The sequence below is a fragment of the Macaca nemestrina genome, chromosome 6 (genome assembly GCF_043159975.1).
Source record: "Macaca nemestrina isolate mMacNem1 chromosome 6, mMacNem.hap1, whole genome shotgun sequence".
Classification (NCBI taxonomy): Eukaryota; Metazoa; Chordata; class Mammalia; order Primates; family Cercopithecidae; genus Macaca; species Macaca nemestrina.
Window position 1 is genome coordinate 52,528,166 of NC_092130.1, and position 24,911 is coordinate 52,553,076.

At 38.4% G+C, this 24,911-nt stretch overlaps 1 protein-coding gene across 1 annotated transcript in view; it reads right to left on the minus strand.

Moving 5' to 3' along the window:
• The window catches only part of LOC105467225 (coiled-coil domain containing 192), a 249,325-nt gene that overhangs the window by 69,570 nt on the left and 154,844 nt on the right, over positions 1 to 24,911 (minus strand). Inside the window, exon 6 of the mRNA XM_011716707.2 lies at positions 770 to 902. Coding sequence (XP_011715009.1) covers positions 770 to 902 — 133 coding nt within the window. The remainder of the gene's footprint in view (positions 1 to 769; positions 903 to 24,911) is intronic.

Consider the following 24,911-nt stretch of genomic DNA (forward strand, 5'->3'; position numbering starts at 1 on the left):
GAACATCTCTAAGCCGCTGCTTATTCTTAGGGAATTCGTAAATGTACTTACCTTAGAGGTTATTCTTAGAATTAAATAGACATGGAATGCTTAGCAAAATACCTGGCCCATGGTACTATATTAAATGTTAACTAGTGTTCTTGCTAAAATAACAGTCTGAGATTTGGGGTTTTCTTGTTTGTTGTTTGCTTGTTTGTTGCCTAACGGTGTGTTTATAGTTTGTTAGCTGGAGAAGTCTTTTTTTAAAAAATCAGAACCAATGTGGCTATTCACAATTTTCTGAACTACCCAGATTTCATCTCCAGCCAGCCTTCCCTGCTTGTTTCTGGTTCATTTGCCTATTGGGAAAAAAAAAAAAAAAAGATTATCTTCTCTTCCCCGTGCCCTAGTCTGTCAGCCTGTGTTTTCAGACAGCTCTGTCTCACTCCAGAGCCCAGTCCCTGCAGGCGCCTGCCTTCCTTCTTATGCCCTGCCCTCCCCCTACTACCACCCAGCTTGTCCAGCAACACTTCTCAGATCTATTTCAGTCTAGCTCTTCAGCTTCAAAGACTTTCCCTTAACGAGCAAACCGCTTATTCATTCTCTGCCCCTCTCAAGGTGAAAGTGAATCCAGCCTGGAGTTAGTAGTTCATGTGCTGTATCTATTGGTGCCACACAGAGGTCAGGCCAGGCCTGTGGCCTCGTTTTTTTTTTTGCTTTGTTGCCAATACAACTACATACATCACCCAGTTGATGGGCCAGTGTGGATCTGTCACGTGGTAATACTGACCTCTAGGGGCTGGCTTTCCTTCACATAGAGTCTTTATCTTCTCATTGAGTTCCAGAACTGTGATGGCAGCCTCTTGCTTAGCTGTTGCCAAATCAGTTTGTAGCTTTTTCACTTTCTTTTCATGCTTTAGTTTCTTAAACAAATAAAAAATAAAAAAATAAGAGTTTCCATCCCTGGGGACAGACGCATCAAAGAAATAAAAGGAATGATGTCTGAACAAACGCTGCCTTTGAAGCCTGCTTAGATGAAACACTCCCTGTTTATCTAAATTGAGTCCTGTTCGAGGTTTGTGAAACAGTGTATGTGCTCCTGTCAGAGCGTTTGAACCCTCAACAAAAAAAGCCCACTCTCTACATCATAGTATCTTTTACACTTTTGAAGAGTTTTTATCTGGGTCAGAACCCTGTTGCTTATAATAGAGGCAATTAGAAGAACTCTAGTTGCCAGTTGGCATTTGCCACTGAGGTACTAATGCCTACTAGTATCAGATTTTTTTTCCCCATCTGTAAGTAGACTCCTGTGAAATAGAGCCTTGATTCTAAGTCATTTCCCCCTCAACACTATAGTGGTTTGCTTTCAGATACATTCTAAAATGTGTGATGTGACCACCAAATGCTGGTGTTTTCTGATATTTAGTATGGGATCCATATGGGGAAAGTGTCAAGGGTAAGAAAGGGTCAAGCATAAGAATGGTTTTTAAGCAGTAGTGAACAGGGATGCCTTGCTCTAAAATAATTTGATTTATGAGACCTAAATCTTTGGGAGAGCTGCATCAGGAACTTGTTACATAACTGAAGGATTCACCTTGACACTTCATGGCTCAAAAGTTCCTTTTAGGGTTTCAAAGTAGATTTGATTCTTTAAAATTGGATTTATCTGCTACTTTGGAGAAGCTATCTGTTGTGAAAGGTGTTGCATTTGTACTTTCGTGTTGCTTTTGTATAGCTACCTTTCCATTGAAGAGCTCACCTTGCCAAGTCTTTGTGTGCTGGTAATTAGGAAGCTCAGAAAATGATCTACTAACATTTCTTATCAGACATAAATCTTGAGATAGGGAAGGGATGGTTTTTGCTCACTAGGGAAGATCATGTTCTTCCCTGGCCTCTGAAGGCAGTATACTCAGGCAGCAGGGAATTACTCTACTCTTTGAGAGTAACACCAGTAAAATCAATTTATCAAAAACGGTCTTAAATAGAAACGGGCCTTTCATTTCAAAGACCCCTCATTTCACTTTTTGCTTTGTTGCCAGTACGACTACATACATCATCTGGATTATTTATGAGATCTAAACCTTTGGGAGGTCACTCAGATCAGGTTATCTTCTAGACCCCAAACAGGAAGATCAGGACTTCACTAAAGCTTAGTTAATGGCATAAACAGGGCTAAAGGAAATGTGTTACTCAAAGGAGAATGGTAGGCGTGGAACTTCTTTAAGGGGAGTTAGAGGGTAGAATTAGGCAAGGTTCAGCCAGCACAATCCATGTGAGAGGTACCCTGAGCCACAACGCAAAGGCCTGGTTTTCATGGCAGTACTTGTAAAGAGGTAGTACTAATTATTAGGATGCATCCTCTGGGTGTCAGGCATGATGCTGGCCAGATGTTGAAACATGAAGACTGATGAAGTCTCTGCCTCCAAGTCATGAAGACCTTCTAACGAATTCCCTTCTTCTGAGCCTCTATTTACTAAAAGGCTTCATAATTTGGCCTGTCATGTACATTAGTTCAGGAGAGACCGAGCTGACCAAGAAATATGTCTGACTATTTGGCAGCTGGACAGCTGTGTTTTTCAATTATTAAGTTGGCATTTTAATATATACCTCTGTCTCTTGTGAGCTGGTTTGGGTCAGCTTATTCATGAGGATCTTATCTATCCCAGGCCTGCAGTGACAGCACCTTGTGAGGTCCTGGATGGTGACCATTGACCTTTTCCTCTTCAATATTCTTCCATGCTTAAATTTCTACACTTTCTTTTTACAATTTAGAACTTTGGAGATATAGAGTAGGAGGAAGGGTACAGAAATGAAAATTGAGAAAGTGGAGAGAATGAGGGAAAATAAGGCAAGAGAGATTGCGAAAGGAGTGCTAGAAAGTGTCCAAAAGGAACTAACAATGGTATGTGTGCTGAAATGTTAAGGACTAGGTGTGCTAATGAGAGCAAGTTGCACTGAAATGCATAAATAAGACAGTTGGATAGAGAAAAAATAGATACCTGATAAGATGAAGAAGATAGTAAAATATTCATTGTAGAATCTATTTTTTGACTTATATGCGTGTTTACTACATAATTATTTCAACTTTTTTGTATGTTTGCAATTTTTCATTATAGGATATTGGGGGAGAAAGAACTAAGATTTATCTTCCTTACATTGCCCCTCCCTTAATTCTTAATAAATGGTATTCAGATTCTCAAATCATGTCACAACTCTTCACATGCAGATATGTATTTTTCCAGAAACTTTTCTCATAGTATGCATTGACAGTAAATAAACACAAGAAAAAATAAATGCAGTGAGGTGAGAATTAATGAACAGTCACTAGGAGCTGCCATGGTGTCTGTCACTAAGAAAAAGGCTTACCAAGCTACATTTTCATTTTGATGGAATAATTTGATGAATGGAATTCAGGAACTCAGTGAACAGAGACAGGATTTCTCAATATCAGTTAAGAATTTCACCTTTCTAGGTACACATTTTAACTCTTTTTAAAAAAATATTCAATTACCAGAAAACATGTTCCTGTCTGTCTTTTACGGTGATTATATTGTTCTATCTCTTCTATTATAATATTTGTATATTTACCTTATAATCTGAGAAGGAAATTGAGACTATTTAGTTTGGAGAAGACATTACAGTATACAGGGCAGTCATGGCAGTTGACTTTAGTTACCTAAGGGACTATTCAAGAGGAGAGGAAGCTGAGTCAAACAATGTTGTTTTCAAGATAACACGAAGAACAATGGGTAGAAACCATGAGGAGGCAGACGTTGGCACAACATGAGAAAGAACCCTCCGACAATCAGAGCTGCATCCAGAACAAGATAGGATGCATCCTGGCAAAGACCTCCTGCTCTGGGAAAGATCAAGCAGGGACTGGATGGACATCTTCAGACAGGCCCTTGGTGACCTGTGGGACCTGGGTTGAGAGGTCACTGGAAGTTGGGCTTCCCTCAACTCTTTCCACTTCTGGCTTTCTCCAGCTCCCTGAGGGGCACAGCACATGAGTAAATGAACATCTCAGCCCTCAAAGCCTCCAGGGTTGGTGTAGTTGGTACAGTTTAAAGATAATTCTGGTATTTGTGAGAAGTTGAATAAGAAGGCCAAGAAAGCCTGTGGGTCCCTTAGAATTCAGGGATGATGTGAATCAAAATGTCACTTTAATATTTAGCTATAAGGGAGGGGAAAATTAAATTTAAATTAAAAATTGGATAAAAGACTTAGATTGGCTGTCTAATGTTTCTGTTGGGACCTTTTGATTACTCAGATACACTTAAAAATAGTTCAACATCTTCATCTTTTTTTTTTTTTTTCTTTTCTTCAGAAAGAATTGCTCTCTGCTATTAATTCATAGCTTTAACCAAGCCCTTTGGGCATTTCAAACAATTCAATTTGCCAACATGTTTTTTATTAGTCATAGACATCAAATGATTTCAGCAACAATAATATTTTCCTTGCTGTTTGCCGTTCACTAGCCAGGCAACCCAAATGTCATACTTGAATCTAATGCAGTCTGTTATGGTCTCCTTAGTAACTAGGAACTCTCTTTGGTGATTACTGAAAGGATAGGAAGGCTTTATAGCTTGGAGGTAAATTCCTATTACTGTGCTCTTTTCCTACTTCTCCTACTGGGTGGAAAGAGGGAGGAAATCATGTATTTGTGCAATGTTTTGAAAAGGAAATATCTATTCGTATCGTATTGCTGAATGGCTTGCATTATTCCAAGTTAATGAGAATTAGAAATAACCAGGGAACTATTCATAGAAGAGGGTCAACACAAAGTTGCCAGCACTGTTTAAAATTTCTGGGTATTTCCACATACTTTAAACTGTGGCAGTTACCCAATCGCCTGGCCCATGACATTTCTAAGCCTTAGATTCATGTCATAGGACTACTGTGGGAATCCAAGGACATAACATAGAAATGACAGCACCCGGCACTATGCCATGTAGTAGTTATGTCTTTCTGGTTTTGTCATTACTCTTAAAACACATAAGAGAAAGTTTGAACTCTTCACTAAAACACTAAGCACCTTCTCTAAGGATACTTTAGAGGATACTAAGGATAGAGAAGGTATCTTTTCTAAGCACCTTCTCTAAGAATACTTTAGTGTTTTAGTGAATAATTGAAATGTTACAGAAAATAAAATGGAAGTTGTCATACTTTACAGAAAATAAAATTTGTACTTAATTGAAAGCAAGACATTTCATTTCTTCTTCTTTTTTTAGAAATTAAGTTTTCCGCATGATTGCATTGATCTCCTCCTCACTTTGGATGGGTAGACAAAACTTAATGTTCTGAAAACAGACATGCAAATAGCCTTGATTCAATCTCCTGCCAGAGCTGGCCTGGTGCCTAGGCAAAGTCGGTGACTGGCTGCGTGTAATGATGTGAGGAGCACTCCAAGGCACTGCCTCTTGCTCCTCACAGCAGCTCTCTCTTGGGCCTGCCAGGGCAGAGCTTCCTCCCACTTTATCTGAAGTTTACTCTGTCCATCCCAGCCTCCTTCACTTAAGAGCCTGTATAACAAAGGGATTTTGTCTTCAGTGGCCCACTAAGAAAATGCTTACTACTAAAGACGTAAAAGAGAATTTGGTTTGAATACAGAAGGTATACAAGGGTTCTTCCTTGCATTTCTCTTCTAATAGCCAATCAGTAATAGTAATGAAAGTTATAAATAGTGATAGAATTTGGATACAACTTGTCTTTAAAAGTCAATTTTACATGTTTTGTATTTATAATACCCTCAGGAGAATATTTTAAAGTCTAGGGATGTCAAATGTGTGTCATGTATGTTCTTTTTCAGTTCATGGCAGGCCTTTGATTTGGGGATTCTTTAACGCTGTGTTGCACCCCTGGATTCACAATCATTTAGTCACACTTTCAGCAGCCACTGCCCATTGATGAAACCTGTCATCTGTGTTAGTATCTCTCTATGTAGACAAGGAAGTTGAGCTGCAAGAGAGTTCAGCTGGACCTAATCCTTGTTGTACAGTGAGTAGACAGCTAAATGGACTTGAACCAAGGTCTTTTTATTCCAGACGTTGATTTTTTTTCCAATGACAACATGAGTCTGCACTGATCAATAGCACCATATTATTATTATTATTTTTAAGTTACTTAAAGGTAACCTAGAAAGGCAATGTGACAGCTTGGTTATAAAAATTTTGCATTGAAGTGTGCTGGTGAAGTGTGATGGCATTTATTGCATGAGTTGCCAAGATATCCCTAGAGAACCTAGGAAATAAAGGGAAGATTTGATGAGCCCAGCTAAGGGCACTCTGAGACAGGTATTGTTCTTTCCCTTTAGTATCTTTCCTTGGAGTATCCTGAATTGATTCTTGTTATTGTGACCATTCTGTTGAGTCATCTGAAGTGACAAAGGATGGATCAGATGAACCTTTCTTACAAATGCCTCAAATGAAAAACATCACAAATATAAGACACAGCTTTTTCTTATTTAATTTGATAAAGTTTTGCGGAGCTAGTTGATACACAGACCCTTAGGACTCACCCTAACCTTGACCCAGAGCCCGATCCCACTGGTAGATGCTTGATGGCCAAGAGAGTCAGATCTTGGAAATCAAAGCTAACACCTTTCAGTTCTTTGCAGTAGCCCTCCCATCTGAGTCCCGACTCATTTTATTTCATGTTGCAAAATGCTATAGAAATATATTTTAGTTACTCCTGAAACCCAAGGTTTGGGATTTATAATAAAAAGAAAACAAAATCCCAGTAATTCGACCAACAACCTGACTCACTATAGGGGAAGAATTTGCTTATAGTTGGAGCCAAATCTCAGTTCGTTCCCTCTGTAGGATAAATAGTTATTAGATACAGAAGTGGCATTTGACAATAGATGTTCTGCTTTACAGGATGCCTGTATAAGTGTTTATTTAAGAGAAACTACGAATTAATACAAGATAAAGGGATAACCTTACACTTAGGGTGAATTCCAGTGATAAGATAGAACGTTCTAATAGTAGAGTTGTCCAAAAATTGGAATGTTTTGCCCTAAAATACAGTGCGCTTCCCTCCCCTGCATGTGGTAGACAGGCCATTGCTGGGAGTGTTCCAGAGAGATGTTAACAGTTATTTGTCACCTACAATATGCCAAGCATCATTCTGAGAACTTTATATGTACTAGCTTCTTTTATTTTATTTTATTTTATTTTATTTTATTTTATTGAGATGGAGTTTTGCTCTTATTGCCCAGCGTGGAGTGCAGTGGTGTGATCTCAGCTCACTGCAACCTCCACCTCCCAGGTTCAAGTGATTCTCCTGCCTCAACCTCCCAAGTAGCTGGGACTACAGGCGCCCGCCACCACGTCCAGCTAATTTTTTGTATTTTTAGTAGAGATGGGGTTTCACCATGTTGGCCAGGCTGGTCTCGAACTCCTGACCTCAGATGATCCACCTGCCTCAGCCTCCCAAAGAACTGTGATTACAGGCATAAGCCACCACGCCTCATTTCATTTTTGCAGCAAGCCAATGAGGGAGAAGTATTATAAATCCTATTTTCAGTTGCAAACACTGAGACACAGAAAGATTTAAGTATCTTGCCCAAAGTGAAGTGGTGAGTCACAATTTAAATCTCTGTGCTCTATCTCCAGACTTTGCTTTCTATCATAATGCTGTGCATGCCTCAGTCAGTGTCTTACCCAGTGTCCTACATTGTGGGGAGTTTTGATAAGAGGGCATTTCAGATTCTTGGTTTTTTTTTGACAGAATCTCTCTCTGTGACTACACACCCACCGCCACTCCCAGCTAATTTTTGTATTTTTCGGTAAAGACAGGGTTTCATCATGTTGACCAGACTGGTTTCGAACTTCTGACCTCAAGTGATCTGCCTGCCTTGGCCTCACCAAGTGCAGGGATTACAGGCGTTAAACATCACACATGGCCAAGGCATTTCAGATTCTATAAATTTATTTTAAAGCAAGTGAAAGCAGTGTCTAACCTCTGACCATGAAGTCTTATAGACATAGACTTGACCACTCAGTATGAATTAGAGTCAGATGGAATCATCAAATCTTGGATGACACAGAATTGGATGCCCTCTTACGGGACAAACTGTCCAGTGTTTTGAAATGGAGAAGTAGAAACAGAGAATAATGAAATAATTTGCCAAATTCATTAATATAAAGTTCCAAGAAGCAAAACTCAGAGCCAGATTTTCTGATTCCTTGTCTCATTGCCCCCTTTCCTGACCCCACATTATGCTGCTCCTTGGCCATAAGAACTGAAGAGCAATGGGATGGCTATGTCATGGGAATCTGGAGTGGGACCTAAGATTTTTTAAGTGTAAGGTTCCAGTATCAGAAGCAGCAAGACTTTTTGGCAGGCAGCCTTCACTTAAAGCCCCCTTTATAGAGAGCTGGGGAAGACTGGACTCAGGCCCCTTTACGTAGTATACATAGACAGGCAGAAAGGTCCAGGAAGTTGATAGAATGGTCTAGGCAGCTAAGATCTTGCTAACTTGGAAAAAAAAAAAAAGAAAGAAAGAACAAAAAAAGCTGGATCAATGTCTACTAGCAAACCTGTTTTCACAGAGCATTATGCTATATGCCATATTCCAACCCATTTCTGAGTTTAAGGAGGTTCTACTTGCAGATTCTTTTCTTTGGGTAATACTGCCGCATCTTTTTACCCAGTAAACATCAATGAAGTTGATAATCAAGATTTTTGAGAAAGAAAGAACCTATCGTACAATAAATAAGTTTTCATATTACTGGCTGAGCATAGCAAAGAACAAATCTGAGAGCTCAAGCAGGTCGTGCGAAGAGAAAACGTAGACCAAGGAGGAGATCTGGCTTTACCAGATTTGGTCTTACGATCTCAATCACACCCTGAGAACAGAGAGAGAAGTGCACTGTCACACCTAGCAGTGCCTGGCAAGAAGCTGTTTTCTAGTCCAATTCCCCCTGGGGACAGAAAGCGCCCAAAGGGCCAAAGCTATATATGAAGCAATTTCAGTTTCTCAGCCCTACCTCTACAGTTGTTGGTATAATATCATTGGCAGACATCTGTAAGAAGTGCCATGAGTAGAAGAGCACAGAAACCAGAGAGGATGGAATTTACAAGTGGTGAAAGAGAATTCCCATACCTGCTTAGTGAAAGTGCTGCTAAGCTCTTCTAACATGATTACAAAAATAATGAAGAGTAATAACTTTATAATCGGTCAGATACTTTGCTTTTTCTGTGTCCAGCACTCTCTTTGAACTTGACTGAAGCTCTCTTCCGAAAGAAAAAACAGCTATTGGCCATCTGTGACTTATCTGGGATCAGAAAGCACAGGCATGTGTTCAAGGACTGGAAAATTGAGGTACTGAAGCACCAAGGTACTTAATTCACCTTTAGGGTTTTTGGTGTAGTAAGGAAAACCTAATTAAATTAATTTTCCCAATGAATATTCTTCTTCTTTACAAACCCCGCTCTGCCCTGAAAGCAGTGAAATTACATGGGATACATTTTCAGTGACGTACAAGAACTGGCCTTAAAACAACTTATAATGATAAAGAAACCAAAGTAGAGAAAAGGAAAATTATCATAAGAGGAGAAATGATGCTTATACCTGCATGAAATAGCTCACACACTGTACAGGAGAAATTAGAGAAAATGGCCAAATGGGAGGTTTTCTCTGACATGTTTTATTTTCTCATAAAATACAATATTTTTTTTTTAAACTGCAGCTTTCTTGTGGCAGAGTTAACTTAGACATTTATAGAAGAAATGTCTAGGTTTAATGTGAAATGGACATGATCTCATATAAACATGTTTTCCATGTTAAAAGCAAAGGAGTATGTGGGTGACTGTTTTGAAAATTGCTGAGTTGCATGGTATTAGTTAATAGTGTTACTGATATTAATACTTTAGAATATTTATTCTTTATAAGTAAAACTTCTGAGAAAGTAATTGATTGTTGGCAATGAATCATGTAAGCACATGACTTCACAGTATTATCTGTAATTTGAATATTATATAGCTGCAATTAAATGAGTCAGTTCTTTAATTTTTTCCATTGCTTTCATCTAGTATGTGTCTGGAAACAGAAAAAAAAATGGTTTTGTAGAGGCAAGAATCTCAAGCTAAGTTTTTTCCTAAGAAAATGTAAAATTTTCCATTGACTTCCTTAGAAGCAATATGTGATAGTTAATTTAACTAAGGACATAAATGCATATGGAGAAATTACTAAAAATTAAAGCATCAAACTTGGCTTCTGGCTCAAGATGTGGTTTTCCTTCTTGACTCTTTTACTTGAAAGGTAATATTCACTAAAATATCAAACTGACTGGGCAATGTAAGAAGTTAGAATAAATTGATGAAGCAGAGGTTTTTTTTTCTTGGGGTACTCATAACCACATAGTGTTGCTGAGCTATAGAACCGATGCTATATGGTCTGCACATGCTGAGAATAACTACTTTTATCTAGAACTGCAGATAGTGTTCAACAGTTTAGTTGTTATTCCTACCCTGAAAGTTCTCTGTTCTTGATTTTCCTCTTCTCACTTACCTACTCTAACACAGGGAGCACCATAGTATAAAAAAAGGCTCAGAGGGGACAGCAAGTGCCACTACAATTCTATCCTGTTCTTTATTTAGAGAAACCAAGTTCCTCAGGGTACTATAGGCACAAAGCAAATAAAGGAGTTGATCTGCAAATAAATTACAAACATGTGATCTTGACAACGATAGATATAACCCAGCGATCAAAGCTGAACTACCTTCAAGTTCATTTGCCCGATAGCTACAAGACAAGGTCACTTTGGGGGTCTCCTTGCCAACATATTTTATAGTCCTTCCCAATTCCATCCATATTCATACCATTTTATAAATGTGTACTGAAGATATTTGATCTAGTATGGATGACACTGTAGTCTGTGCCCATTTGATGACAAGAAAACCATGTCTCCATGTTTCCAATATTGAAACAAAATCACTCCTTGTTTTTCTGAGTTAAAACCTTAGAGTCTAATGGTCTGACAATCATTAGCTTAACCTCTCCCTTCAGCTTTCCTGCAGCTCCTGTCCTTGACCACTAGGGCAACCTACACCCTAAACCTTTGAAAATGATGGGAAAAATAGCAGTAGTAGGCTACAGCTAAAAACTTCTTTACTTAAAGCTGTCAGTCCTGCTCTGTGGAGGTAGTTGAGCACCTGGGGAAATGGTCTGAATTTCGTGCAGTATTTGCACTCTAAATCAAGTTTCATTTCTCATACTCAACATTTCAGCTGTGATTTTAGTTACTTTTTTTGTTTTATCCTTCTCCCCTATTCAGAGAAGCTTTTTGTTCATGTTATGAAGCCATGTTTCATAGGTGGAGAGACAAGAATATTTAGATTTATATGTAGTTATTTTTAATAGTCCTTAGAACATAAGTTTAATTTCAGAGTGTGATGTTGCAAGTGAATTGGGTTATATGTATGCAAGGTGAGGTTGCCAAGACATGACCCGATAAAAGAAGCACTTGATACTTGTAAATAGCATGTAAATAGAGAGAGAGGAAAAGGCGTGGTGGTGATGTGAACTTTTACTATGGAGATATTAGTAAGTTTCATATTGCATATTTTAACAAGCCTAAACAAATGCCCTTGCTCTAAAACAAATAATCACATACAGATTATTCTTTGTTTTTTTTGGATTCAAGGACTATCTTGTTAATTTACTCACCAACAAGGTGTCTTAACTAATTCCATTACAAATCTAGCACTGAAAAGACAGCACATGAAGCTGAACTCCCAAGCAAGGATCTTTAAGTAGATCTCAGTATCCTATCTGGTAGCTCTCTAAGCCTGTTTCCATCAACACATGCTCATCTCTGGGAGATATGCAGTGATAACAGGTAGGGAGGGAACTTGTGGATTTGGCTTAAAACCACTTGCCTCATCTCTCACTAGTGACTTGTGGTGTCACAACTTCCCAGAGTCTGAGAATGTAAAATTTAGGAATAATCATATGAGTTGTTAATACAGAGGAGTTTGAGGATTTCCCAGTGTAGATAAATGGTGAGTTTCCTGCTATGGTCCTGACCCAGAAATATCAAGGGAGTCAAATTTAATCAGTTATGTTTTGAACTTGAACTTTCTGATCATCCTTTGTAATAGTGGGAGTGACAATGGCCTGAAACAAGACCACTCAGATATGAAGATGTTTGGTGCCCAGAAATACATCCTTGGTACACCCTGGATTGACTCTGGTTTCCTCTAGGTAAGAGTGAGGCTGACCCAAGGCCAGCCAAGCTTCTGTAAAACTAAAGCTCAGGAGATGCACAACAGATACATATTTTTTGAATGTTTAAAAGAACAAACAGATGAATAATATGCTCCTTAATTTTGCTCATATATTGTGCGTCAAAGTTGAAAGTGACCTCTACTTGCTCTAATTTCAGTTTTATAATGTCTTATCTAAACTGACAACGTCAGTTATTCTGAGTCACAAAGGAATTTGACTTTCAACTGGAAGACTTTTTTTTTAAAATTGTGATTTAAAAGTGCATAACATAAAATTTACCATCTTAACCATTTCTAAGTGTACAATTCGGTAGTATTACATATAGGCACATTGTTGTGCAACCAATTTCCAGAAAGTTTTCATCTTGCAAAGCTGTCCAATACCCATTAGAGAACAACTCCCCATTTCTTCCTCCTTCCAGCTTCTGGCAACTAAAATTCTAGTTTCTAGTTCTATGTATTTGACTCTTCTAGGTACCTCATATAAGTGGAATCACACAGTATTTATTTTGAGATTGACTTATTTAACTTAGCATGACGTCCTCATTCATAATTTACTTTCCAGCAAGGCGTCTTCTCTAATTCCATTACAAATCTAGCACTTTATTTATGTTGTACCATGTGTCAGAATTTGCTTCCTCTTTAAAGCTGAATACTATTCCATTGTATGTATATGTATTGTTTACTCATTCATCCACGGATAAACACTTGGGTTGTTTCCAGCTCTTGGTTACTGTGCAGCAGACATTTCTTGAAGTAGTGATCATGGTAGCACTATACTTACAATACTTGCCTTTTCCAGATTAACTAAAACTTTTTACCTTTTAATTATAAATTTCATTCTCTCTTCCCCAAAATACTTACTTTTTGTTTTTGTTGCCAAAGACACATAGGCTTCAAAGTGGGAAAACATTTTGAAGCCATCTCAGATCTTATTATATTATTCTGGTAGGACAATTTCTATCACAGATTTCTAAGTTAAGCTTTCCTTTTGTGTCTTTGTGTCTCACTTAGAGCCTTCCTCCTTTTTTTTTTTTTTTTTTTTTAAATAAAGGAAGAGTCTATACTACTGTCACTATGACTTATAATGCTTTTATTGGGAAATGCAAAACCTCAATGACAGAGCCAGGCCTAAAGTCATCAAGCAGACATCACTCAATGCATTAGGATAAGAAATAGGAAAACTTTGATAAATATTCAGGAGCTGTTAGAAAAGAAATTACCATCAGACAAGCTAATTCAGTGGTGAGCTTCTTTCAATCTTCTACTCTTTTGAAAAAGTTGTGTTAAAGGTTTCCCCTATTGTTCTATAGTTTGGGATTTGCACATCAGATCTATCTGAAGACTCTTTTAAAAATACACATGCTCCAGATTCTCTCCAGTCCTACTCAGTCAGAGTTTGGGGGAGTTTGGGCATAAGACTGTAATTTGACTTTTAGGCTTTCTGGTTGGTTCTGATATGTACAACTGTAAAGATCAACTGTCAACTGGAAGAGTATCTTAGGCAACAGCCAGGTGCTGGCCACAAAAGCTGTGAGTGTCCTTGCGGACATGTGTATGCTTGTATACATGAGGTCACTGAGGCCAGCATGAGTGTGTTGGGGGAAGCAGGGATGGCAGTAACTCCAGAATGTTGCAGATGGGGAGGTTCCCATGAGAACTTGGTCCATGTAACATAGCTGCCTTTTTTCTGTAGAAGGCCAGTTTCAGCTTTAGAGAGAAAGAGATTTGTTGAAGCAAAGGAATTGCAGGTTTTTGAAATTATAAATATTGCAGTGCAGTTAAGGAATTTGTAGAGTATAGCAGCTTCCTTTCTTGGGGTAGATATGAAGAAATAGTAAGCAAAATATCAAACTGCACCAAGTCATTCAATGCTCCAGCACTCCCTCTGTCTCTGACTCGGAGAAAAAACCCCAGTCCTTCTGATTCTTATTTCCCACTCACAACTCCCTTAAAACTCCTTGCAGATCAAAACAACTAACAATGTTTCCATACCTGTTTTCACACTCAGTGAATTTTTCAGTTATTTCAGTGACTTTCATAGGCTTCAAAGAAATCTAGCAGGAAAAAAATCTAAGTCCTTTTCCTAACTCCATCAACAACAGAGAAATCTGAGGCAAGTGCCTGGATGTTCACTTTCTCCAAATGCCAAATGGAATTTTTAAAACCACCTCAGGGTTTACATACTCATGAATTAACTCAAATGCTTTGAGCCTCAAATGTTCAAAGTGAGGTGTGGAACAGAGAGAATAAAAAGAATACTTTAAGAATTTTTTTTTTTTTTTTTTGAGACGGAGTCTCACTTTGTTGCCAGGTTGGAGTGTAGTGTCACAATCTTGGCTCACCGCAACCTCCACCTCTCAGATTCAAGAAATTCTCATGCCTCAGCCTCCCAAGTAGCTGGGATTACAGGCGCCTGTCACCATGCCTGGCTAATTTTTGTATTTTCAGTAGAGACGGGACTTTCCTATGTTGGCCAGGCTGGTCTCGAACTCCTGACCTTGGATGATCTGCCCACCTCCCTCAGCCTCCCAAACTGCTGGGATTACAAGCATAAGCCACTGTGCCTGGCCAGGAAATTTTTTTTTTTTTTTTTTGCTTAAAATTATAGTTTATTTTTATTTCAAAAGCTACCCAAGATGAACTGGGCGTAGTGGCTCATGCCTGTAATCCCAGCACTTTGGGAGGCCAAAGTGGGCGGACCACCTGAGGTCGGGAATTCAAAACCAGCCTGACCAACATGGAGAAACCCCATCTCTACTAAAAATACAAATTAGCTGGGCATGGTGGCGCATGCCTGTAATCCCAGCTACTTGGGAGACTGAGGCAGAAGAATCGCCTGAACCCAAAAGACGAAGGTTGCAGTGAGCCGAGATGGCATCATTGCATTCCAGGCTGGGCAACAAGAGCAAAATTCTGTCTCAAAAAAAAAAAAAATACCCAAGATGTTAAAAAAAAAAAAAAAAAGTAACCCATACTTCTTAAAATGCTTTAAATCCTTTCTAATCCCTGTGTCTACTTAACGCAGAAATACACATCCTATAAAAGAGAAAGAAAACTTGTCATCTTTGTGGTATAAAATATCTCAGGGATTTTTGCTGGCTAACCTAATTTTTGTCCATTATGGGGAAAAAGTCTTATGGGATCTTGAAGTATTCTGTTATTCTAACGTATGAAAAGAAGGAATCTTGATGTGTTATCTGAAAAGGCTTAATGGGAAGTATAGTTACTAGACAGACTTTGATTATTTGTATGGTTTCTGTTTATTCCTTCTGTCCCAGACTGGCATCACACTGTACATATTTTTAAGGAAAGAAATGGTGCATCTAGTCACTTCTCTATTAGTTTTCTCAATAGCTCTCTTTATTTCTTGATGGGACTTTTATTGCTATCTTTTATGATAGAGTAAGTGGGAGAAAAGCTATAAATTAAATAAGGAAAGTTCTACTAGAAGTGGTATTTAACCTGGGAATGTCAAGTGAGCATTTAGCAAGAATTGAACATTTCTGTTGGACTCATCCCAATTTTCCAAGTACATAACCTACTAAAACACTTTTTAGCCTAAGACTTGCATGTTTTTCTCACTGGGTTAAACTTTCCAAAGCAGAGAAAATTTTAAGAGAGGATACAGCTCATTAGAAAGAGCCCGTTTTTCTGCAATTCTCAATAATTTAGTTCCATTCAACTAACATTTATTGAGTATGTACTATATGCCAGATGCTGGGTAAATAAAGCAAAAGGAAATAAGCATAATCCCTTCCTTTTGGAGCTTTTGTCTTATGGGGGAAACAGATATATAATAAATTTTCAATATAATGTTTTGTGACAGGCTTTATGTAGGGTGTTCTGGGAACACCAAGGTGAGACTGGGGTTCAAGGAAGGTTTACTAGAGGAGATATTACCTGAGCTGAGTCTTGAAGTACTAATAAATTAGGCAGGTTAGGAAGAAAGGGGTACAAGAAGGAAGTCATTCCAGTATGCACAAGACTGGAGGCTGATAAATAGCATTGTCTAGGTAAGGAACCACATGAGATAAAAAGAAGGCAAAAAGGCTCGGTCATGCAAAAGAATCAAATAAAATGTAAAAAACTATAATAATGGAAACACATATGTGTAAAACCATAGAAGAGGTATAGCCGACAAGAGACTTAGTCAATTGATAGACGATGTGGGGAAAATCATGAAAATCCACAGAAATGAAGAAATGAAAAATATGGAAGGACATTTAAGAGACATGGAGTAGAGAAGGGAATCTTCGATAAAATCTAATGTGTTTTCCAGAGAAAAAGAAGAGAGAATGGGAGAGCAGCTATATTTGAAGTAAAAATGGTGGGCAAATTTCTGGAAATGAAGGAAGGCACAGTTCCTCAGATTAAAAATTACATTGAGTTCTGGTAAAAAAAAAAAAAAAAAATCCTTTAAAATGAATGTCCTGGGTCCTATTCCTACAGATTGATTCACCAGAGCTGAGGTGGAACTCAAGTGATCTGTATTTTGGAGAAACTTCCTAGGTGATTCTGTTGCACAACCAAATTCCAGAATCCTAGAAGTAATTTTCCAACATAAGGACACATATGAATCATATGGGGAACTAATTAAAATACAGATTCCTGTGTCTGACCATAGAGACATTAGACTGGAGAAGACCCTCTCAGAAAGTTGAGTTAAATATTAACAAACATGTTTTATTATTTAACAAATAATAACAAAACATGTTTGTTAATATTTAAGAAAAGAGTGAAAGGTAAGCTATAAATTATAGCTTCTTCTACAATTCAGTTTGTCTACATAAACATCTCAGGCACAAAATAACTCATGGATTTCTCCTCAAGGGATAGATCTTTCTCCACACTAAGGAAAAAGGCAGTTGGGAACATTAGTTGTCCCAAGAATATAAGCTCCATGAGGCATTGTTTGTTTGTGAACTGGCAAATGCTCCAGAAAGAGCTTCATGATTCATTTTTACATTTAGTACATCTATACTTAGCACAATTTTTATGTGATAGTGGTTTTTTTTTATAAGCACACAAAAGTGTCAAAGGATTTGAGCCCCTTGATCATGATTTAATGTGACTTTATTGTATTGTTTTTCTTATCTTATGAAATATTAGCTGACTCCTTTGTTCTGAGTACAGCTATAAATTGTGTACTTGATTTGGTCTCTTTCCTCCATTTTTCTAGCTGTGAAATGGTCATATGAGTTCACACAGTGACTGGGCCTTGCTTCTTCTCTTTGTTCTTTGTAAGTTGGTGCTATGAGTGGGTAAATGCCTCATGCAGTAATGTATGAAGCCATTATTTGTTTATCACAGATAAACTTAGCAACCCGGGGAATACTGGGAAAAGCAAGACAATCATAATCTGCTTTATGGTATTTAGAATCTAGTTATGGAAACAGACTTAAAATAATCACACAGATGCAGTCAGTTGCCAACTGTGACAAGCATTATGAGGGAATGACACATGGCGTTCTGAGAGCTTATGATAAGAAAAGTGACCTCATTAAGGAAGTTAGGAAAGATTTTCACAGTTGAAGGGAAACTTAAGGATAAGAGGCATTAATTAGGTAATGCAGGGAGAAAAGAGCATTAAGGCAGAGGAAACGCTGTGTGTAAAGGTCTTGCAATGGAAAGAGAAATGGTGAGCACCAGGGCCTGGATGAAATCCAGCGGGCCTCGGGCAAAGAGAGTGGGAGTCTGCAAAGACAGACAGAAGCCTGGTGTGTGAGGTTAACAGCAACGGGAGGTGATTGTAATGATTTATGCAGGTGGTCAATAGGATCAGATTTACAATACTAATATTTATAGTAGTGAACATTTAGTGCATGCTGTGGGCTAGGTATTGTTCTAGGTGTTTCATATATATTAACTCATTTACACAAACAACAGCCCCATGAAATAGATATTATTGCTATTCCCATTACACACATAAGCAAATGGAGACTTACAGCTGTCACCCTGCATGATGGGTAACTTTATGTGTCAACTTGGCCAGGCTAGAGTTGTTTGGTCAAACAGTAGCATAAATGTGTTGTGAAGGTATTTGTGGGTATGATTAACATGTATACATGTTAATCAGTTGACTTCAAGTACAACACGTTACCCTTAATAATGTGGATGGGCTCCATGCAATTCTTTGAAGGCCTTAGAAGCAAAGACTGAAGATTTCTGAAGAAGAAGTAATCATGCCTCAATAAAGCAACCTAGAAACCCTGCCTGAGTTTCCAGCTTGCTGCCCCATCCTGCAGATTTAGTACTGAAAACTATATCAACTAATTAGCCTGCATTCCCAGTTTACCGGCCAGCCCTACAGCTTTCAAACTTGCCAGCCCCCACAATCATGTGAGCCAATATTTAACATAAATCTCTCTCTCTCTCTCATATGTATATAAAATATGTATGTATGTATATCCTATTGGTTGTGTTTCTCTCTGGAGAACCCTAATACACTCTGGTTTCAATGTAGAGAATAAATTTAAGTAGGACAGAATGAATCCAGGAACACCAGGTAGGAAACTAATTCAATAACTTAGCCATGCTATGATGAGACCAGAGTAATGGTGGCAGAAGCTGAGAGAAGAGGTTGGATCTAGAGATATTCAGGAGTTAACATTAACAGGGTATGGTGCTGGTTTGGATAAGGGTGGGAAAGGTGAGGGAGGTACTCACGATGAGTCCCAGTTTTCAGCTTACAGCTGGGAGGACTATAATGGTACACACTGAGTTGAGTAACCCTATATAAGGATCACTGACGTAAGGTGGGTACAAGTTTACATGTGTTGGTATCAAGGAGATGTAGCTCTATTTGAAGAATGTTGAATTATTTGAGTAGCTTTTGAGATTTCCATGAGAATGCAGGCATGTTTTGTTTTATTATGCTTTTCTCAGATACCACATTTTTCACAATTTGGAAGTGTGTGTCAATCTTATGTCAAGCAAATCTATCAGTGCCCTTTCCAACAGCATGTGGTAACTTTGTCACATCTTGGTAATTCTAGAAATATTTCAAACTTTTGCATCATTACTATATCTGTTATGGTGACCTGTGATCAGTGATCTTTGATATCACTATTGTTATTGTTTTGGGGCACCACAAACCATATAAGACACCAAACATAATCGGTGGTAATAGTGTGTGTGTTCTGATGCTCCAAACAACCATCTCTGTTCTCCCATATGTCTCCATCTCTTTGGATTTCCCTATTCCCTGAGACACAAGCATATTCAAATTAGGTCAATCAATAACCCTACAATGGCTCTAAGTGTTCAAGTAAAATGAAGAGTTTCAGGTCTCTCGCTTTAAATCAAAAGCCAGAAATGAATAAGATTAGTGAAGAAGGCATGTTGAAAGCCAAGATAAGCTGAAAGCTCGGCCTCTTGCGCCGTAGAGTTAGCTAAGTTGTGAGTGCAAAGAAAATGTCCTTGAAGGAAACTGAAAGTGCGACTCCAGTGAACACGTGAATAAAAAAGCAAACCAACCCTGTTGCTGATATGGAGAAAATGTGAGTGGTCTAGATAGAAGACCAAACCAGCCACAACATTTCCTTAAGCCAAAGTCTAGTCCAAAGCAAGGTCCTAACGTTCTTCAATTCTAGGAAGGTTTAGAGAGTAAGAAAGCTGCAGAAGAAAAGTTGGAAGCTAGTAAAGATTAATACACGAGGTTTAAGGAAAGAAGCTGCCTCCATAACATAAAAGTGTAAGGTGAAGCAGCAATTGCTGAGGTAGAAGCGGTAGGAAGTTATCCAGAAGATCTAGCTCAGATCATTGATTAAAGTGGCTACACTAAACAACAGATTTTCAATGGTGACAACACAGCCTTCCACTGGAAGAAGATGCCATCTGGGACTTTCATACCTAGAGAGGAGAAATCAATGCCTGGCTTCAAAGCTTCAAGGGGCAGGCTGATTCTCTTGTTAAGGGCTAACTGCAGCTGATAACTTTCTCATTTATCATTCCAAAAATCCTAGGGTCCTTAAGAATTATGCTAAATCTACTCTGCCTGTGTTCTATAAATGGAACGACAAAGTCTGGTTCATCTGTTTACAGCATGCTTTACTTGATACTTTAGGCACATGGTTGAGACCTACTGCTCAGAAAGAAAGACCCCTTTCAGAATTTTTTTTTTTATTGTGAATATTTTTTTGTTTTGTTTTGTTTTGTTTTTTTGTTTTTTTTTTGTTTTTTTTCCTTTATTTTTTTTTATTTTTTATTTTTTAAAATTTATTTATTATTATTATACTTTAAGTTGTAGGGTACATGTGCATAACGTGCAGGTTTGTTACATATGTATACTTGTGCCATGTTGGTGTGCTGCACCCATCAACTCGTCATTTACATCAGGTATAACTCCCAATGCAATCCCTCCCCCCTACCCCCTCCCCATGATAGGCCCCGATGTGTGATGTTCCCCTTCCTGAGTCCAAGTGATCTCATTGTTCAGTTCCCACCTATGAGTGAGAACATGCGGTGTTTGGTTTTCTGTTCTTGTGACAGTTTGCTAAGAATGATGGTTTCCAGCTGCATCCATGTCCCTACAAAGGACACAAACTCATCCTTTTTTATGGCTGCATAGTATTCCATGGTGTATATGTGCCACATTTTCTTAATCCAATCTGTCACTGATGGACATTTGGGTTGATTCCAAGTCTTTGCTATTGTGAATACTGCCGCAATAAACATACGTGTGCATGTGTCTTTATAGCAGCATAATTTATAATCCTTTGGGTATATACCCAGTAATGGGATGGCTGGGTCATATGGTACATCAAATTCTAGATCCTTGAGGAATCGCCATACTGTTTTCCATAATGGTTGAACTAGTTTACAATCCCACCAACAGTGTAAAAGTGTTCCTATTTCTCCACATCCTCTCCAGCACCTGTTGTTTCCTGACTTTTTAATGATCGCCATTCTAACTGGTGTGAGATGGTATCTCATTGTGGTTTTGATTTGCATTTCTCTGATGGCCAGTGATGATGAGCATTTTTTCATGTGTCTGTTGGCTGTATGAATGTCTTCTTTTGAGAAATGTCTGTTCATATCCTTTGCCCACTTTTTGATGGGGTTGTTTGTTTTTTTCTTGTAAATTTGTTTGAGTTCTTTGTAGGTTCTGGATATTAGCCCTTTGTCAGATGAGTCGATTGCAAAAATTTTCTCCCATTCTGTAGGTTGCCTGTTCACTCTGATGGTAGTTTCTTTTGCTGTGCAGAAGCTCTTTAGTTTAATGAGATCCCATTTGTCAATTTTGGCTTTTGCTGCCGTTGCTTTTGGTGTTTTAGACATGAAGTCTTTGCCCATGCCTATGTCCTGAATGGTACTACCTAGGTTTTCCTCTAGGATTTTTATGGTATTAGGTCTAACATTTAAGTCTCTAATCCATCTTGAATTAATTTTCGTATAAGGAGTAAGGAAAGGATCTAGTTTCAGCTTTCTACTTATGGCTAGCCAATTTTCCCAGCACCATTTATTAAATAGGGAATCCTTTCCCCATTTCTTGTTTCTCTCAGGTTTGTCAAAGATCAGATGGCTGTAGATGTGTGGTATTATTTCTGAGGGCTCTGTTCTGTTCCATTGGTCTATATCTCTGTTTTGCTACCAGTACCATGCTGTTTTGGTTACTGTAGCCTTGTAGTATAGTTTGAAGTCAGGTAGCGTGATGCCTCCAGCTTTGTTCTTTTGACTTAGGATTGCCTTGGAGATGCGGGCTCTTTTTTGGTTCCATATGAACTTTAAAGCAGTTTTTTCCAATTCTGTGAAGAAACTCATTGGTAGCTTGATGGGGATGGCATTGAATCTATAAATTACCTTGGGCAGTATGGCCATTTTCACGATATTGATTCTTCCTATCCATGAGCATGGTATGTTCTTCCATTTGTTTGTGTCCTCTTTTATTTCACTGAGCAGTGGTTTGTAGTTCTCCTTGAAGAGGTCCTTTACATCCCTTGTAAGTTGGATTCCTAGGTATTTTATTCTCTTTGAAGCAATTGTGAATGGAAGTTCATTCCTGATTTGGCTCTCTGTTTGTCTGTTGCTGGTGTATAAGAATGCTTGTGATTTTTGCACATTAATTTTGTATTCTGAGACTTTGCTGAAGTTGCTTATCAGCTTAAGGAGATTTTGGGCTGAGACAATGGGGTTTTCTAAATATGCAATCATGTCATCTGCAAACAGGGACAGTTTGACTTCTTCTTTTCCTAACTGAATACCCTTGATTTCTTTCTCTTGCCTAATTGCCCTAGCCAGAACTTCCAACACTATGTTGAATAGGAGTGGTGAGAGAGGGCATCCCTGTCTTGTGCCAGTTTTCAAAGGGAATTTTTCCAGTTTTTGCCCATTCAGTATGATATTGGCTGTGGGTTTGTCATAAATAGCTCTTATTATTTTGAGGTACGTTCCATCAATACCGAATTTATTGAGCGTTTTTAGCATGAAGGGCTGTTGAATTTTGTCAAAAGCCTTTTCTGCATCTATTGAGATAATCATGTGGTTCTTGTCTTTGGTTCTGTTTATATGCTGGATTATGTTTATTGATTTGCGAATGTTGAACCAGCCTTGCATCCCAGGGATGAAGCCCACTTGATCATGGTGGATAAGCTTTTTGATGTGTTGCTGAATCCGGTTTGCCAGTATTTTATTGAGGATTTTTGCATCGATGTTCATCAGGGATATTGGTCTAAAATTCTCTTTTTTTGTTGTGTCTCTGCCAGGCTTTGGTATCAGGATGATGTTGGCCTCATAAAATGAGTTAGGGAGGATTCCCTCTTTTTCTATTGATTGGAATAGTTTCAGAAGGAATGGTACCAACTCCTCCTTGTACCTCTGGTAGAATTCAGCTGTGAATCCATCTGGTCCTGGACTTTTTTTGGTTGGTAGGCTATTAATTATTGCCTCAATTTCAGAGCCTGCTATTGGTCTATTCAGGGATTCAACTTCTTCCTGGTTTAGTCTTGGAAGAGTGTAAGTGTCCAGGAAATTATCCATTTCTTCTAGATTTTCCAGTTTATTTGCGTAGAGGTGTTTATAGTATTCTCTGATGGTAGTTTGTATTTCTGTGGGGTCGGTGGTGATATCCCCTTTATCATTTTTAATTGCGTCGATTTGATTCTTCTCTCTTTTCTTCTGTATTAGTCTTGCTAGTGGTCTGTCAATTTTGTTGATCTTTTCAAAAAACCAACTCCTGGATTCATTGATTTTTTGGAGAGTTTTTTGTGTCTCTATCTCCTTCAGTTCTGCTCTGATCTTAGTTATTTCTTGCCTTCTGCTAGCTTTCGAATGTGTTTGCTCTTGCTTCTCTAGTTCTTTTAATTGCGATGTTAGAGTGTCAATTTTAGATCTTTCCTGCTTTCTCTTGTGGGCATTTAGTGCTATAAATTTCCCTCTACACACTGCTTTAAATGTGTCCCAGAGATTCTGGTATGTTGTATCTTTGTTCTCATTGGTTTCAAAGAACATCTTTATTTCTGCCTTCATTTCGTTATGTACCCAGTAGTCATTCAGGAGCAGGTTGTTCAGTTTCCATGTAGTTGAGCGGTTTTGATTGAGTTTCTTAGTCCTGAGTTCTAGTTTGATTGCACTGTGGTCTGAGAGACAGTTTGTTATAATTTCTGTTCTTGTACATTTGCTGAGGAGTGCTTTACTTCCAATTACGTGGTTGATTTTGGAGTAAGTACGATGTGGTGCTGAGAAGAATGTATATTCTGTTGATTTGGGGTGGAGAGTTCTATAGATGTCTATTAGGTCTGCTTGCTGCAGAGATGAGTTCAATTCCTGGATATCCTTGTTAACTTTCTGTCTCGTTGATCTGTCTAATGTTGACAGTGGAGTGTTGAAGTCTCCCATTATTATTGTATGGGAGTCTAAGTCTCTTTGTAAGTCTCTAAGGACTTGCTTTATGAATCTGGGTGCTCCTGTATTGGGTGCATATATATTTAGGATAGTTAGCTCTTCCTGTTGAATTGATCCCTTTACCATTATGTAATGGCCTTCTTTGTCTCTTTTGATCTTTGACGGTTTAAAGTCTGTTTTATCAGAGACTAGTATTGCAACCCCCGCTTTTTTTTGTTCTCCATTTGCTTGGTAAATCTTCCTCCATCCCTTTATTTTGAGCCTATGTATGTCTCTGCGTGTGAGATGGGTCTCCTGAATACAGCAGACTGATGGGTCTTGACTCTTTATCCAGTTTGCCAGTCTGTGTCTTTTAATTGGAGCATTTAGTCCATTTACATTTAAGGTTAAGATTGTGATGTGTGAACTTGATCCTGCCATTATGATATTAACTGGTTATTTTGCTCGTTAGTTGATGCAGTTTCTTCCTAGCCTCGATGGTCTTTACATTTTGGCATGTTTTTGCAATGGCTGGTACCGGTTGTTCCTTTCCATGTTTAGTGCTTCCTTCAGGGTCTCTTGTAAGGCAGGCCTAGTGGTGACAAAATCTCTAAGCATTTGCTTATCTGTAAAGGATTTTATTTCTCCTTCACTTATGAAACTTAGTTTGGCTGGATATGAAATTCTGGGTTTAAAATTCTTTTCTTTAAGAACGTTGAATATTGGCCCCCACTCTCTTCTGGCTTGTAGAGTTTCTGCCGAGAGATCTGCTGTTAGTCTGATGGGCTTCCCTTTGTGGGTAACCCGACCTTTCTCTCTGGCTGCCCTTAAGATTTTTTCCTTCATTTCAACTTTGGTGAATCTGGCAATTATGT